Source organism: Mauremys reevesii, linkage group 4, assembly GCF_016161935.1.
Source record: "Mauremys reevesii isolate NIE-2019 linkage group 4, ASM1616193v1, whole genome shotgun sequence".
Taxonomy (NCBI): domain Eukaryota; kingdom Metazoa; phylum Chordata; order Testudines; family Geoemydidae; genus Mauremys; species Mauremys reevesii.
The window spans coordinates 30,424,821-30,443,012 of NC_052626.1; the positions used below are offsets into that span (position 1 = coordinate 30,424,821).

At 42.3% G+C, this 18,192-nt stretch overlaps 1 protein-coding gene across 11 annotated transcripts in view; it reads left to right on the forward strand.

Annotated features, from left to right (window-relative positions):
• The window catches only part of CATSPERB (cation channel sperm associated auxiliary subunit beta), a 92,454-nt gene that overhangs the window by 45,158 nt on the left and 29,104 nt on the right, over window positions 1-18,192 (forward strand). For 10 of the 11 annotated variants that reach the window (XM_039533599.1, XM_039533596.1, XM_039533602.1 and 7 more), the window contains 5 exons: window positions 578-732; window positions 2,698-2,891; window positions 7,476-7,835; window positions 12,300-12,439; window positions 17,784-17,981. In XM_039533599.1, the coding sequence (XP_039389533.1) occupies window positions 578-732; window positions 2,698-2,891; window positions 7,476-7,835; window positions 12,300-12,439; window positions 17,784-17,981 (1,047 nt within the window). The remainder of the gene's footprint in view (window positions 1-577; window positions 733-2,697; window positions 2,892-7,475; window positions 7,836-12,299; window positions 12,440-17,783; window positions 17,982-18,192) is intronic. The other variant, XM_039533603.1, reaches the window with a different exon arrangement.

The following is an 18,192-nucleotide window of genomic DNA, read 5'->3' on the forward strand; positions in this document are numbered from 1 at the left end:
CGCAGTGCTGTGGCGCCCGCGCTGTCACTGAGCAGAGAAGTGCACGAACAGATTGCCCGCAGGCGCTTTCGGGGAGGGAGGGAGGGCGTGATTGATGGTTCAATGATGACAGTTACCCAAAACCACCCTCGACACATTTTTCCCCCAGCATGCATTGGGGGGAAATCCCAGAATTCCAATGGGCAGCGGGGAGTGCGGGAACTGTGGGATAGCTTCCCACAGTGCACCGCTTCCAAAGTCGACGCTGGCCCCGTTACTGTGGACTCACACAGTCGAACTAGTGTATTTAGTGTGGATACACAAATTCGACTTCATAAGGTCGATTCCACAAATTCAACTTAAGTTGATTCGAAATAGTCTTGTAGTGTAGACATACCCAGAGAGTCCTGTAGGTGTTAGAAAACTTTTGTAACATTTTATGTGGGGGGAAGGAACAGATTATTTGAAATGTCCTTATTGTACTAATTTGTCTTTAATCAGTTTTCAAGGCATCAGCACAATTTTATATTTTACATTGTTTAGGCAAAGAAGAATAAAAAGAAAAAGGATAACCACCACCATTTTCCCTCCATTCTAGGAGGACGACATAGGTTTTGATGGCCCATTGTCACCACAATACATCACTGAACAGCAAATGGTATTTTTTGAACATATCCCATTGAATGGAAAATCAAGAAGTGTTCAAAAGTCAAGATTTTATGGTCTGCACAAAGGCAAGGTGTTACAATATCGGTAAATAGATGAACTCTTCCTATATTATTAGTATCAAAGAGCGTTCAATATTTTCATGTGCTAATCATTTAAAAGAGCATTGCTAAATACTTTTTTTCATGGTTTGTATTTTATTAAAATGTTTTATATACCATTTTAGGAACGTGGAAACATTGGGCAAAGAGCTGCCCTCAATCATACTTTCCAAATCTATTGGCTTCAATGGGGTTACCAGGGTATAACCAAGGGCAGATTTTAGCTGGATATAGATTTTTCTGTCCATTTTTACTTTTTCCATTCTGCAAAGGATGGGTACAGTCTTGGTGTACTCCAAGCAAAGCTTGCACTGAAGTCCTATAGTCCAGTGGCCTTCGGAAAGCCTTTCTTTGCCAGATGGCTAGCAGCAAAAATTGCCCTCTAATTGTCCAATGGAGCAACGTCAGCAGAAAACAATCTAAGTAAAATGGCAGAATCATGAAGGAGAGTCATAAGTGGAGTTTACTAGGAGACCATTAAGTCCAGTGGGAGTTCAATGGTAGTTTTATTTGCTTTAGGACTGTAGTATCTAGCCCTTACATTTGTGTGTGTGTGTGTGTGTGTGTGTGTGTGTGTGTGTGTGTTTTAATGGAGCTTGGATTTATTGCAGTTTTTTATTTACTTCCTTCTTGTGTACACTAACATCATGTGTTAAATCAGCACTACACTGGTGCGAAGGGTTTTTAGAAATAGCTGAGAGCCACATAAAGCTTCATTTTGGTCTAGTTCCTATATTGCTTGTGGTTATTTTTGGTTTTAAATGAATGTAATGCTCATGAAAATGTCCTAAGACTGCTCTGCCAGTTTACATCAACTCTGCTTCTCCAGCCCAGTGCCTCATTTGCATAGCAGCAGACAGTCATAACCTAATTATGTGTTGACTTTGTGTTGAATATAAATGTCTGCTAGAGCGTTCAATATCATTAGAGACAGTTTCTCTGTCTAATGGGCTAAATCTTACCTTCTGGTTGTTGTGTGAAGAACATTGTGGCAGTACTAGTGAACAGGCACCCACCTGACACAAACCGCCACCACTACAACCCTTTGCTTGTCTCAGCAGACAGGCAAAGGGCTGCATAGGTAAAGAAGCTAATCAACTGTGTCAATCAGCAGTTATGTTTTAAATATATTTTGAGCTCTGCAGCAAACCAAGCTTCCTCACTCTACCCTTGCCAGCAGTCACCTGTCTGTCTTCAGAAATAACAGTAGAAATCATCAGTATAGCCTCTTTCACTCTTCTTTCCCTTTGCATCTGGATTGATTTTTTTCAGCTGCAGCTTTCTGATGCACCAAGAATTTACTTCAAACTTTGTCTACACTATGGAATTGTTACAAAAAATTCCTACTGTTTCTAAGACCAGTTCAGCTGCAGTGGTGCTGGGACCACTGGGAATTCTAGTACACAATGTTTCTCTTGCTCTGGCAGCATTTTTAGCTCCACGTGTGTTAAAACAACATGGTGATTGAAAACAGCTGCCATCATAAGAGAGCCTCTGCACTAAGTCCTCCAGAGGCAGGAACATAGTAGAAGAGGAACAGAGTGGCAGTGACTGCTTTTATAGTCCATGGGCTGGAATATCAGCTTTAGAGGGGTTGCACTGAAGCTCCATAGCCTGCCTGCAGGTTAGGAAGTGAATCTATCTCTGCTACTCGCACCCAACATTGTACACAGTCCAACTGTTCCGGCTTTGTGTTGGAGACAGACATGGGTAATTTCTACTCTAATGGACCTGACTAGCACCTTAGTTCATGAAAGCATATCCGTTCAGGAATGGTGTTTAAGCATATGCTTGACTGTCTAAACTTATGCTTAAATCCTATTGAAGTCAATTGGATTTATGTATGTTCTTTAAGTACTGTTGTGAATAGGGTTGGACTTAAGCATGTGTAAATTATTTAATTAGCGAATTGTCTAATGTAATAACAAATATATGCTTCCCGCCCATGTAGGCCAAGAGGATCAGCTACAATAGTCAATGTTTTCCATCATGAATATCCTCCACAATATTTGTCCTCTATCACCGTAGACGTTCTGGAAAAGTTTCCCTTTAGAGATGAAGAGAGAAACTCCTTTATACGTAATTCTTTACGTATTTTGAAGGTGTCAGACACCACCAGAGTTAAGCTTCAGCTTGTTTCTGAATGTAAGTTACAGATACCATTGATTCTGTACAGTAATGAGGTCCTTTTTTTTTTTTTTGGAAAATAACCTCTTATATGACCTTTTACCAAAAAAAAAATCCCCATTCTAGCTGTCTGAATGTACACTATATTTAACCTGCAGATAAAGGCATTCACATTTCAGTGGGGTTAGTTCTCCAAAAGTGTAAAACTGAATTTCTTTTCTATTTCTTCATGGATAGATATCTCAAATTCTTCTCTTAGTGCTTGTCTTTGCTTTGACAAGCAAGCAAGTCCTTAGCACCAGCAAAGTGGTTGGTTCTGAAGAGTTATTCAGTATTGGCTAAATCAATAATTCTACTACCAGTACCAGCTACTTCTTTCCATGTAGGATTAATATAGCAAGTGCCTTCTCCTCAATTGACACCAGCACCAGATAGATTTATTCTACCCCAGGATCTCCTAGTACCAGAGGAATTGGAATCCCTTCTTTTGTCAGGAGACATGCACCTGTCAATATGAGTCACAAGACTGTCATCAAAACCAACTGAATCTTCAGTACTGACCAGAGCTTAGACCTTACCACAAATTACTCCACCTTCTACTGCATGCCCCACTTTTGAATTTGATGTCTCTTATCAGATTCACAACATAGAGATGAGAACACACAACCTTATTTTTCTAGGAGTCCCTCCCCAGAATATCAGTCAGAAAGGGTATCTTGGGTGTCCAGGCAGGATAGGGATGCACAATTCCACCCACAGCAGAAAACCTTCTACAAGAAGGACATATGGGAAATGGAAGAGGTTCTACATTTGGTCTGCTTCCTCTTGAGTCACAGCTATCTCCTGTTTTAGATTACTTATTCCTAAAAAATAGGGGGCTGTCACTGAGTTCCATTAGAGTGCATTTGGCACCTATTAGCAGCTTTCCCCTCCATTAGAAGGTTTCTTGATTATTGTTTTTCCCTTGCCCATTGACATAGGTTTATCAAGTGGTTACTGAAACTTTTTCTACCTATTGGGATCCACTTTGGGATCATAATTTGGTCCTTATAGCACTTGAGTCCCCTGTTTAAGCCTTTAGCAAGATTTTCTTTCCTACATTTGCAGTGAAGACATCTTTCCTAGTAGCTACTATGTCAGCTAAGATGAAATAGTATCCAAATTCTACCTTAATTAGGACATTCAATTACCAACATTTTATCCTAAATTTCATGCCAATCTTGAAGAAGCAAGATTGCACTCATTGGAGAGTATTAGCCTTTTATCTCCAAAGACTAAAGTCCTGAAGAACCTCCCGGATGCTCTTTATTTCATTTGCAGAAAGGTGCCCCTGTTTCTACTCAGATTATTGAACGGGGTTTCAGGGTGAATAAGAACATGCTATAAAATCATGACATTAGACCCCTCCCCCCAGACTATTCTTAGAGCTCACTCCATTAGACTTCAGTCTACATCTGCAGCCTTGTTGAAAATTATCTCTATTATAGATATTTGTAAAGAGGTTATTTGGGGCTCTATTCACACCTTCTCAAGGCATTAGGCCAGAAGTCTAGAGACTTCTGGCCTAATGCCTTGAGAAGGTGTAGAAGTCTAGAGACTTCTGGATTGGAATCCTCTTTTGGCAGGGCAGTACTTCATCTGTACTAGATAGGATGCTGAACACCCAGCTCCATAATTAGTTTACTGCTTGGGAGGCACTTACAGTGGAAAACCCATAGGGACAATTGCTCAGAGAGTTTACCTGTACAGTAACTGGTGGTCTTTAAGATGTGTTGTCCCTGTTGATCTTCCTTCACCTCTGCTTCAGAGTCCCTAGCTTATGCTGGGTACTGTGATGGAGTGGCGATTGGTCCTGCCACACTACCCTTTATACCCTTGGAATGGTGCACAAAGATAACTAGGATGCATGTGTGGACCAAACAGTTATTGCTGGCAAAAATCTCTGATCAAAAACATATTGGGTGCATGCACATCTGAAGCAGAACACCCATAGAGACAATGCACCTTGAAGAACTCCAGTTACTGTACAGGTAATTAACATCTCCTTTCTTTTCCAAAATCTTAAATGTTTGAATATCAGACAGGTGATGATTTCAAATTGCATTACTCTATTCTCTTCCCTGAAACTCCATACAGGTAATGTTCTCTAATAGTTAGTGGTATTTCTAGTTAATATGATTTAAAAAATTAATTTAAAGCTTGCTAATTTCACTTTTATATCGAGTTTTAAATTCCATCTGCCTTCTCTGATCAACTTACTTCTTCATTACTTACATATCTGACTTCTATAGAAAAGTTGGGGGACAATTATAAAGGTTTATTATTACTTAACATTTATATTGTGGTAGCACCTAAAGGCAACAATCTCACTGAGCTACTTTCTGCCAGGCACTGTATAAATACAAAATAAATGATAGACCCTGCCCCAGAGAGCTTACTGTTTAGAGCCGAATCCATTAACTTGGAGAATTCAGGACCTGTGTAGCAAGGAAGGGTCGAGACATCTAGAGGAGGGGGAGCAGGAGCGGCTCTGAGAATAGGAAATGTAAGACCCAGCCTCCGATTTGGAAAAAGATGACTCTCCTTTTGCTGACCACAGAGGTGCCATACCAGATGGTGCCAGCAATTGGTGCAGAGGAGAGGTCCATAGAGAAGTGAACATCATGGGTTTTATCATTCACGGTGCCAAAGTAAGAGCTGTCAGGGGTACATGAGTCTGGCATGGTACCGAGCTCTATAATGATCCTGCTGGTTCTCCTGTGTCCACCAGCACCAATAGCATTGGCTCTTGTACTGCTGGCAATATTGGCACCGGCAGGGTCAGGAGATCCCTGGCAACCACAAATGCCTCTAGCATGGCCGGTACTGAGATAGTGTCAAAATGTGGTGTGGTGCCACGGATGTGGAAGGAGTCCCTTCTGGCTTCGGACTTGACGTCACCCACCTAGGTGCCAGAATCAATGGTTCCATCTTCTGCAGTACCAAAGCAGAAGAGTACTTAGACTGCACTCTACTCTTATCCCCATGCCTAATAGACTTCAGTGCCAATGAAGTCCCCTGCTTCTTATGCCTCTTCTTAGGCACTGGTGATGGTAAAAGCTGTTGCGACTCAGACATGGTATGCACATGTGCATCACTCAAGAAGAACAAAAGTATATATACCAATTGCGGGGGGGGGGAGGGGGAAGGATAGCTCACTGGTTTGAGCATTGGCCTGCTAAAGCCAGGGTTGCAAATTCAATCCTTGAGGGGGCCACTTAGGGATCCAGGGCAAAATCAGTACTTGGTCCTGCTACTGAAGGCAGGGGGCTGGACTCAATGACCTTTCAGGGTCCCTTCCAGTTCTGTGAGATAGGTATATCTCCATATATTATTAAACAATGAAATCAGAACTGTTTTAACAAATTTGAGACAATTATCTCTTGCTTCATTTTTAATTATTACTAAGAAATAGTCATATGTAATCCTTATATTACATAGTGTCCAAAGGCCCCATAGTGCTAGATGATATACAAACACATATGAAGATATCTAAACCCTGAAGATCTAAGGAGCCAAGTGATATAAAAAGAGTGGAGGGAGAGAGTGTTGGAAGTACAAACATGCTGAGAATTCTGAGTTGTTTGCAGACTTCCTCATTTTTCTTTCAGAGTAGCCAAATAAGCAATATTACAACCACCATTAACATATTTTGAAAAGCCATTGTATTCTAAACCCCGATTTTCAGTCCCTCTAAATACTTCCTTTGAGTCTGTAACTCCACATGTTTTTTTCTCAGCCTCAGGCTGAAACTGGAAATTTACCACTAGTTCAGATGAGCTGTCCTGGAGTTATACAAGCATGGACAAAGTGTCCATTTTTTTATATAGATATATAATCTTTCAGTGGAATCTAGCTTGAACGCCACTCAAAATGGTTTGTTTTGTTTTGTTTTGTTTGTTAGTTAAGAAATGCCATGGACTTAGTTTTCCCAGAGGAAAAATGACTATGACATACTTAAAGAAATTTATATACAAATAAATTATAAGCAATCAAAATGGTGCCACTGAAAGAGAGTATATTGCCACCCTAAACTTATTCCAGAAATGGTCATTTTGTATCAATACTGAAAGCTGCAAATTCACCCACCCAAAAATGCCCTTCTGTAAACCTAGGGCTGGATGCTGCCTCCTGCTGCTGTGCACAAAGCAGCTGCAAAACTGGCTCAAGCAACTACCTCAGGGTTTCCTCAGTATCAAAACCCCATGCTGGAGTAGAGCTGGCGGTGCAGCTCTTATGTCATGGTAAGAGGAGGCACACAGCATTTCACAGGATCAGAGCCTATGTTTAATAAAATGTATCGCAGTTACAACAAACACAAATGTTTGAAATCCAGTATGAATTTTTATTTCTAAACTTACTTATGAGCATTCTTTATTGAAATTATGAGCCAGATTCTGACACCATGATTCACACTGAATAATATGTTAATTTACATGTGGTCATACCAGTGAAGGAATAAGGTACTGCTCAATTTTAGTAAGGGTACCATAATCTGGCCCTATATTTGCATGCTAAAAATTATTGAACAGAAAATGTAATTATTCTGTTTTCTTAATTTAGATTATAATAGTTCGGAGCAGGTTGTTTCTTCAAGTCTTAATGAATTTAAATCTTCTGATATTGAGAAGACTGTGGTGATTCCTGGCTTTAGCAGCTTCCTGATTGTTGAAGTTCTGGATAGTCTGAATGCTTTGGCAGATGCTACCATGCCTGAGAGAGTGCAGTTCAACAAAAGTTTTGCCTCAGACATGTGGTTTGTGTATGACTTTGGCACTAAGAATGGAAGAAGATGGAAGATTATCGTAGATACCTGTAGATACTGGGTACGAGAGCTTGATAATCTACCACTGAATGCCATTAAATACCTGGATCTTACCCAAACCTTCAATTTTGGATTCAGAGTAACCCCTGTTAATACAGGTGAGACATTTTGAATTTTGTTTTATTTCTTGAGCTCTATAGTATGAACACAAAACATAAAATAGCAATGAGGCTGGTTTGGGTGAATTTTACATGATAATGGCCAGATACTGATTTCAGTTAGATGTAAATTTGGAGTAACTCCAGTGAAGACGATGTCCTACATTTCAATCCCCTGCCACTTGCTGGAATTATAAACTGAAATTATACATGGTTGGTTTTGGACAAAAGGAAATTTTTTAACCAAATTCTACTTACCTCCACTCCCTCCTCACACCCAAAACCAAGCACCTTAGTATGGCCATTGTAACAGTTACAACATTTTGACAGATGGTTTCTTTTTGCACTCGTAAATAGGTTAATTTTAAACCTTCAAATTTGCTATATGTGACGGGTTCGGTCACAGACACCCCCTTGGGACTGTTACCTGATGTGCTGAAATTACCTCTGAGCCTGGTTTCCCTGCCAGCTTGGGACTCCAGAACCCTGCCTTGTTGAGCCAGACACACTAGCCTTGTTAGTTCCAGAAGATATCTTAGGTGTTAACTAGGGTTTTTTTCCATGACTGGCTCTCCCTTTGTCCTGCTCCACCCCCTTTTGGCACAAAGTGGGAATCTTCTGTCTCTCTGGGTCCCCACCCCTCCTTCTAAATGGAAAAGTACCAGATTTAAGATGAATTTAATTTACAAATAGGATGAACACACTCAGTACATCATAAGCTTTGTAATGATACCTTACAAGAGACCTTTTGCATAAAGCATATTCCAGTTACATTATATTCACATTCATAAACATATTTTCATAAAGAATATGGAGTGCAACATCACATTATAGACTTAAGGCATGATCCAAATTTCATTATGTCAATGGGAGTCTTTCCATTGACTTAAGTGAACTTTGGATCTGGCCCTCTCTTCTTAGCAAAGGCAAGTAGCTTTTGACATGCTTGAAGAAATACAGTTGAAGAAATTTAATGCAAAGTTGAAGCTGAATTTTTTCTTTTAAAATGTCAAGTATCAGAGGGGTAGCCGTGTTAGTCTGGATCTGTAAAAGCAACAAAGAATCCTGTGGCACCTTATAGACTAACAGACGTTCTGCAGCATGAGCTTTCGTGGGTGAATACCCACTTCTTCAGATGCAAGTCAGATGGGCTAAATTCATCCCTGACTTGCATCTGAAGAAGTGGGTATTCACTCACGAAAGCTCATGCTGCAGAACGTCTGTTAGTCTATAAGGTGCCACAGGATTCTTTGTTGCTTTTAAAATGTGTTTCCATTGATTTTTCAATTACATATAAGCACCAGTTGATACCCTGACTTTTGGACCCTTCTTTAAAAATAGTTGGCCAAAAATAGATGTATGACTAAATCAAACCAATGGAATAAAATAATAACAGGAAAGAGAACAGGAAGTGCCAGGGGCCACAATTATTAAACACAGTTTTTTCATGTAAACAGTGCAGTATGGGTGCTTTTTCCACTTGTGTGTTAATCCCCAGTGTCACTAGGCCAGGCTTCTCCCGACCTCCAAAATATATGCTGCCATGCCCATTGTCTTGCAAGCAGGGCCGGTACAAGGATATTTTGCACCCTAGGCAAAACTTCCACTTTGCGCCCTCCACTCCCACCCCTCCCCCTGGAGCATCGCTTATTATAAACTTTCCAAAATGAATACTGCATAATGTGGCATTGTTAATTAGAATTAATACACATTTGGCTTGAAAATGTATTAATTTAATTATTTAGTCTACATATTTAATAAAAATAAATAAATAACCTGACAGGGTGTGGGGCTGGCTGGCTTCAGGCAGGGCAGGGGATGCAGAGCTGGTTGGAGATGGGGTGTGGGGTTGGCTGGAGACAGTGTGGGGTGGCTGGTTTCAGCCACGGGGGTGTGGCAGGGGCTGGCTGAAGAAAGGGGAGTGTGGGGCTGGCTGGTTTCGGGCATGAGAGTGCAGCAGGGGTTGGCTCCAGGTAAGAGGTGTGGGGCTGGCTGCAGGGGGGTGGGAGTGGAGGGAACCACCGCCCCTGCACTCACCAGCAACACGGCTGGGTCCGGGTCTCTGCACTTCCCACCGCTGGTGAGTGCAGGCCCGGCCCTGCTGCAGAGCTCAGGGGAGTGGGGATGGGGCGGGGCAGGGCTGAGCAGAGGCGGGGACCCTGTGGCAAAGCCAGAGCAGCAGGGAGCAGCGCAGCACCCCCGCAGCTGGAGGAGGAATGACATCACTTCCCGGCCAGCCGGCCGGCCGGAGCTGATCAAAGCCGCAGCGCCCCCTCGCACAGCAGCGGGAAGAGGGTTACACGTTTAGCCGGCGCTAGGTGAGCATCCCAGATATTTTGGGCGCTGCTTTTTGGTGCCCTCAAATCTTGGTGCCCTAGGTGGCCACCTAGTTTGCCTAGTGGTTGCACCGGCCCTGCTTGCAAAGAGGCTCACTTTCTTAATAGAAGCCATCAAATAAAGAGAAAAACAATTTTAATTCAGTCCTTGCTCTCAGGTTGCTGCTCTACCACTCTCAGGACCCTCTGGCAGGTTCTCAGTTCTGAGCAGCCTCAGGGCTGTCTCCCTGAGCACCAACCCCCACTTTATTCCGGGGGATCTACCAGGAGTTAGCTGTAATCCAGTGTGGCTCTCCCTCCCCAGACACAACCTATGTCAATCAATCCCTCCTCTTCCTGCCCAGTACCAACCCTTTATAGCAGTGGTCCCCAACGCGGTGCCCATTGCGCCCGCAGGGGCATCTTAATGCGCCCACGGCCTGGCCCCCAGGAGAGCACCCACCGAAATGCCACGGCAGGGACGCCTCTCGATGACGACGCTTGTTGCCGACAAGTGACGTCATCGACAGGCGTTGCCCCCGAATTTCGACGGGGACGTCTCTCGCTGACGCTGCTTGCCGTTGACAAGTGACATCATCGAGAGTCGTCGCTCCCGAATTTCGGCGGGGACGCCTCTCGCTGATGTCGCTTGTCAACGGAAAGTTGGGGACCACTGCTTTATAGGTACAGGGGTAGATCAGACTTCTTTAACTGGCTACACTGAACTCACCTGCTTGGTCCAAGGGAGCTAGGCCTAGTCTATCCTCAGGGACTAACTGCTTTGTGCCGCCCAGTAAGAATCAAAGAAAATTAAGCATTGGTGAGAATGTTAGAAAATTAGTGTCAGTATTTTAGGACTTGTTCCTGCACATGAAATAGCTTCAGTCGTATGAAGAGTCTCCTTGACTTCAGTGAGTGTCCTCACATAAGTCAAGTTTCTCACATGTGTAAATGTTTGCAGGGTCAAGCCATTTAAAAAGATAATTATCAGAATCCCTGGTATAGATCTCTCCCATACGTGCCAATGTAAGTGAATGTAGTTGTGTGGGTGTATTTGATAGCAGAATTTGACCCTAAATCTGCAGTTCAATCCCAGGTTGAAAATTTTAACCTTATGATAGTGTGGTTGATGATGTACAAAACAAAGAGCAACACAGTACCTAATCAAGGATTTTGCATCCTAAATTAGGGGTACATAACAGTTCCTACACATCCGGTGGGATTTTCCAAAGCACTCAGAGAAATATAAATACAGGTCCCACTGGAAATTTAATGAGACTTGTGCTCCTAAATTCCTTAGGCACTTTTGAAAATCCCATCACAGGGCAATATATTAGCAGAGGAGGGTCAAATTTCTAAGTGATGCTGAGTTCTTCTTCCTTTTAACACACACACATACGCACACACATTGCATTGATGGATTAATGTTGGTAAGCTTTGTGGCAGAATTCTGTTTTAACAAAGAAATTGAATGAAGAATGAATGTTTGGAAAATAACAGGAAGCATGATATTCTAAGCAAAAGAGGTGGCATGGAAAAAGGTGCAAAGGCCAAGGTGGGTGAGGCATACCAAAGCTGCATTGCTGAGGGTAACAATATTGGTGAGAAATGAGATCTGAGATACAGGCCAGCATAGAATTGTGCAGAGCACTGAGAATGAGGGCGAGAAGCTCGATTGTGAGAGCAAGTCTGATTCAAAGACAACAGGAGTGACGTGATCGAGTGGTGAGATGGGAAGATGATTTTAACAGCAGCACAGACTAGAAAGAGTGGGATGAGATGAGATGCAGGGAGGCCAGAGAGGAAAAAGTCAGGAAATTCTCAGATATGGTTCCCACAAAAATCTGCACTCATCTGTGTAAGGACACATTACAGTAACAGGTCAACTAACCTGTTTGGCCAAACTAAGAAGCGACTACTAATGTTGAGGAGGAGGAGGACGTTCAGAGCTGTGAGTAGGGGATAACTCTTCCCTGGTCACGCCATATGGACACAAATCTCTTCCCTTTGAGTGGAGCATTAGATGGCAACTCTAGAGTTCAAACTTTGAGTCTTGTGCATAATTGTTCCTCACTTGAGTTTTTCCTATAGTAAGGGAGCACGTGGCTCCAAGTAATTATGATCTTCATTTCTGTGCTTGATTTCACAGCCTATCCAATCTTTCACATGCCACTAATGAAGCTAGTAGTTGGAAATCCATCCATATTTAAAGTGAAGACAAATGATTACTGGGATGACACTGATAGTTACACCATGGAATTCTCTGTTACTAACAATTTTTACAAACAAGTAAGAGCAGACAAGTAGTAAGTAACATACTGGCACCTACAATAGTATCTTTCATTTTTTATTTAGCAGAGTTTTGATAAAGGGGAGCAGAGCAGATGATTATACATTGAGAGAATTTACACTTATGTAGTGACTGGGTCATGTAGAATATCTTTGTTAAAGGACTTTGCTATGAAACATTTTCAACATTTGATCAAAATTTTGTGAATATCTATTGCCTGTTGACCCTCAGTTCTTGTGTAAAGTTCTCATACATGTCACTGCGAGTTCCACCTATGGAATGAGTATGGCTCAAGAATCTATCTAGTATATATAATATAAAATTATTTCCAAGTGACGTATTCTTTTTTACTTATTTCTGTTCTCCCCCACATCTCTACCCTCAGTGTAATTTGTTATGCATTCATATGATTCATTATCAGTGCAGTTTATTTTCTATCTTCCTCGGGGTAGAGACCTTGTTATTCAAGTTGTCTGTATGTGGGTCTACATAAGCATATTGCCTATGAGGTGTAAAAGATTAATGGAGATCAGAATGTAAGCTTTGAGGCCAATTAATATTAGTGTGAATGCCCCACGGGGAAGTGACACTGCCATGCCAGAGCATGGAAATCTTAGATTAATGACAGGAGAGTTACCCACCAGGTTTCACCTTGATAGTCTCTTTTTTTCCTTTCAGAGTTTTTGGTGTTGGGGTAAAGTCAATATTTGTCAAGTAATATGGAGCAACTCAGGAAAAAATTACCCCTTTGCAAAGTTTTTCTTTTTATTCTTTCACACACACCCCTTCCATTGCTGTGGGCTTTTTCACAAGCATGACAAAAGCACATAAAAATAAAATCAGTACTAGTGAGATAATGACTTGTCTACACAAATTCACATGCTATATGTACCCACATTAATTCTGTTAATCAGAACACCCCCTCTTTTATCATGTCATAATCCTTAATTCACCCCTTTCCCCAAAGTATCCTGGTTAAAAAAAATGGCTTTTACAGCATGACCAGAAAATTAACAAGCATGGGCTGTGGTAGATTAAGTGGAAGAGTGAATTGCTGAGTCAAGGATGCCTCACAGAGCATGTCCTACCATCCCCACCCCCTTCCCCTTCCCATCTAAAGCAGGTAGCTTGAGTACCCCGCTGATCACAACCATAGTCCTATTACATGTAGAGAGAGGCAGCTGTTGTGGTAATTAAGCATATAAATTTATCACAATTGTGAGCTCAACTGTGAGGAGTGCAAGTTTATAAACTGTCACAATAAGCTATACAAATATTGATGGGAAAGGTGCAGAAGGGAGACAGACTGAATTAATCCAAACAGAAAGGCCTACTGATCTAAGTCAGAGATTTTATTAAGATCATGCCTGGTATCCAAGAGAAGTGTGGGTCCAGAAATCAATTAACCAAAATCAATGTGTCGGAAATTAGTCCTATTGGACAAAATAATGAAGAGATGGGCTAGTTCACCTATCATCCCTTTTGGGGTGCTTAAAAAAAATAAAATTGGGGGAGGGAATTCAGATGAACAGAAGTGAAAACAATAATTGCTGACTGCATAATTGTACCTGTAACTGTAATTGCACAACTTCCTGGTGCAACTACTGGAGGAACCAACCAAGGCCGTTTTCCTCTTGACCTGTTGCTTACAAACAGGGAAGAATTGGTAAGGAAACTAGAAGCAGGTGGCAACCTGGGCAGCAGTGACCATGAGATGGTTGAGTTCAGGATCCTCACAAAAGGAAGAAAGGAGAGTAGCAAAATACAGACCTGGACTTCTGAAAAGCAGACTTTGACTCCTTTAGGGAACTGATTGGCAGGATCCCTGGGAGGCTAAGATGAGGGAGAAAGAAGTCCAGGAGACCTGGCTGTATTTTAAAGAAGTCTTATTGAGGTAGCAGAAACAAACCATCCCGATGTGCAGAAAGAATAGCAAATAAGGCAGGTGACCAGCTTGGTTTAACAGTGAAATCTTCGCTGACCTTAAACACAAGAAGAAAGCTTACAAGAAGTGGAAACTTGGACAGATGACTAGGGAGGAATATAAAAATATTGGTCGAGCATGCAGGGGTGTAATCAGGAAGGCTAAAACACAACTGAAATTGCAGCTAGCAAGGGATGTGAAGGGTAACAAGAAGGGTTTCTATAGGTATGTTAGCAACAAGTAAAAGGTCAGAGAAAGTGTGGGACCCTTAATGAATGGGGGAGGCAACCTAGTGACAGATGATGTGGAAAAAGCTGAAGTACTTAATTATTTTTTTGCCTCAGTCTTCACAGACAAGGTCAGCTCCCAGACTGTTGCACTGGGCAACACAGTATGGGGAGGAGGTGAGCAGCCCTAAGTGGTGAAAGAACGGGTTAAGGACTATTTAGGGTATGTCTACACTACCTGCCGATCGGTGGGTAGTGATTGATTTATTGGGGATCGATTATCGCGTCTCATCTAGACACGATATATTGATCCCTGAACGCACTCCCATCAAATCCGGAACTCCACCAGGCTGAGTGGAGGTAGCGGAGTCGACAGGGGGCGCCGTGGCCATTGATCCCGCACCATGAGGACGGGAGGTAAGTTGAAATAAGATACGTCGACTTCAGCTACGCTATTCCCGTAGCTGAAATAACGTCTCTTACATTGACCCTGCCCCCTAGTGTAGACCAGGCCTGAGAATAGCTGGACATGCACAAGTCCACGGGTCCAGATCTAATGCATCTGAGGGTGCTGAGAGAATTGGCTGTTATGATTGCAGAGCCATTGGCCATTATCTTTGAAAACTCGTGGTGATCAGGGGAGGTCCTGGATGACTGGAAAAAGGCAAATATAGTGCCCATCTTTAAAAAAGAGAAGAAGGAGAACCTGGGGAACTACAGACTGGTCAGCCTCACCTCAGTCCCTGGAAAAAATATGGAGCAGGTCCTCAAGGAAACCATTTTGAAGCACTTGGGGGAGAGGAAGGTGATCAGGAACAGTCAACATGGATTTACCAAGGGCAAGTCATGCCTGACCAACCTGATAGCCAGTTATCTCATCATAGAAGGCACTGTAGATATGGGGAAAGCATTGGACGTGATATATCTTGACTTTAGCAAAGCTTTTGATACTGTCTCCCACAGTATTCTTGCCAGCAACTTAAAAGAGTATGGATTGGATGAATGGACTATAAGGTGAATAGAAAGGTGGCTAGATTGTCGGGCTCAATGAGTAGTGATCAACAGCTTGATGTCTAGTTGGCAGCCGGTATCAAGCGGAGCACCCCGGGAGTCAGTCCTGGGGCTAGTTTTGTTCAACATCTTTATTAATGATCTGGATGAAGGGATGAATTGCACCCTCAGCAAGTTCGCAGATGACACTACGCTGGGGGGAGAGGTAGATACGCTGGAGGGTAGGGATAGGGTCCATAGTGACCTAGACAAATTGGAGGATTGGGCCAAAAGAAATCTTATGAGGTTCAACAAGGACAAGTGTAGAGTCCTGCACTTAGGATGGAAGAATCCCATGCACCACTACAGGCTGGGGACTAAGAAGAAGTTCTGCAGAAAAGCACCTGGGGATTACAGTGGATGAGAAGCTGGAGATGAGTCAGCAGTGTGCCCTTCTTTCTAAGAAGGCTAACGGCATATTGGGCTGCATTAGTAGGAGCATTGCCAGCAGATCAAGGGAAGTGATTATTCCCCTCTATTCGGCACTGTGAGGCCACATCTGGAATATTGCGTCCAGTTTTGGACCCCCCACTACAGACAGGATGTGGACAAATTTGTGAGAGTCCAGTGGAGGGCAACAAAAATGATCAGGGGGCTGGGACACATGACTTACGAGGAGAGGCTGAGGAAACTGGGCTGAGTTAGTCTGCAGAAGAGAAGAGTGAGGGAGGATTTGATAATAGCCTTCAACTACCTGAAGAGGTGGTTCCAAGGAGGATGGAGCCTGGCTGTTCTCAGTGGTGGCAGATGACAGAACAAGGAGCAATGGTCTCAAGTTGCAGTGGGGGAGGTCTAGGTTGGATATTAGGAAACACTATATCACTAGGAGGGTGGTGAAGCACTGGAATGGGTTACCTAGGGAGGTGCTGGAATCTCCATCCTTAGAGGTTTTTAAGGCCTGGCTTGACAAAGCCCTGGCTGGGACGATTTAGTTGGTGTTGGTCCTGCTTTGAGCAGGGGGTTGGACTAGAAGTCTCTTCCAACCCTCATCTTCTATGATTCTATGAAAGGGGAAGGAGTGAGCTTTCACCATTGGGGTGCTATCCCCACCATCTCCTGGGGTCCTTGAATCCAGCATGACACCATTGTGCTTTTGTCAGCCTGATCCTGAGAGATCCTGGCCAGACTGGGCCAGAGAGAGGGACCTAGAAGACAAAACCACTTCCACCGGCTTTGGCTAAATCCCTTTTTATTTGTCTTTTTTTTCTTCTGTTTAATAAGAATTTGGTTTAGCTAGTTGGGACTGTATATTTTGCAACATTGCTATAAGCTTGTGATTTAGAAAGGCAGTTAAAAGCAATATCCTACATTGACCCGTGCTGAAACAAATATGCCAGGTCTCCAAGTGGCTGAAAATATTGTTTCTTCAGCAGTGTGATTGCAAGTGAATTTCTACACCAGGGACAGAAGCTGCATTTTCTATCTTTATTGTTATTTTCTCTTCCCTCTTGTGTGTGTTTGTCATGTTTTGTCTCCTACGAAAGGGGTTTGGACTTTAACAACAGCTCCAACCCATCACAACTAAGTTCTTCTTTTCTCCAAAAGGACAATTATTACCATCTTTAATTCCATCTAAGAGACTGTCAGACAAGGGTGGTAGGGGTGGGGTTCCTTCCAAAGATTCTCTCCCACTAAAGGGAAAGGGAACAAGATATGTTGTTGAAAGAAAACCTTTATTTAATACTTTACATTTCAAATGCTTTAACCATTTTCTCTTCTGTTTCTGTATTTTTAATAAAAGATTAAAAAGGATTTGTAATGTGTTTGCCCTGGTACTAAGCAGGCTGAGGTCTCTCTATACCAAATCCCGAACCTTGTTTAAAACTGTTTAATGTGGAATGGTGAGTGGGTCATGTTAACAACTTTGACTTTTTGGCCCCATATATTCCATCTAAATTAATACAAATTCTCCAGATAAATGGTATCAAGTCATATAGATTACAATTTTCCCCTTTAACTCCACCCAGCCAACCAATCAGAACAAATTATGAAGCACTGCTGTGTCTAATGGTACAGACCATTCCTGAAGAAGACTGTATAAGCTATAGGCCATTTCTAGCTTTATTTGCTATGTTCATTGTAATGGTATATTGTATATGTTTTGGATGTACTCATTTATTTTTACCATATGAACTTCCACAGGGTAAATCTTCAATAGCTGTCATTCTCACAAAAGCATCACTTGTTTGTGATGTGTCAACAATTGTGCTAACACTGAAGAGTGGCTGTTCGTACAGTAAATCAATGCACTACATTTCTCCAGTTTCAATCTCTGCCCAGAGTTGGCTGCATGGGGACCCAAAAGACCCATATGGTTTCAAACTCTTAAAACAGTTGCCGGTAAGAAAGCTAAGTAGTCAGCAAATCTATATCCAAAGAGAGTAATGTTCAGCCTCCAATTTTGTGCGTCCACTTTTGTAGGAGACACTGATTTCACAAGAAAAAGTGGAAGCATGCTTATTTGCACACAAAAGTTGAGGAAGTGAATATATAAACTGGTGTCAACATATTTTTGTAGATGATTTAGTTGTGCACAAAAATGTGTGTGCAA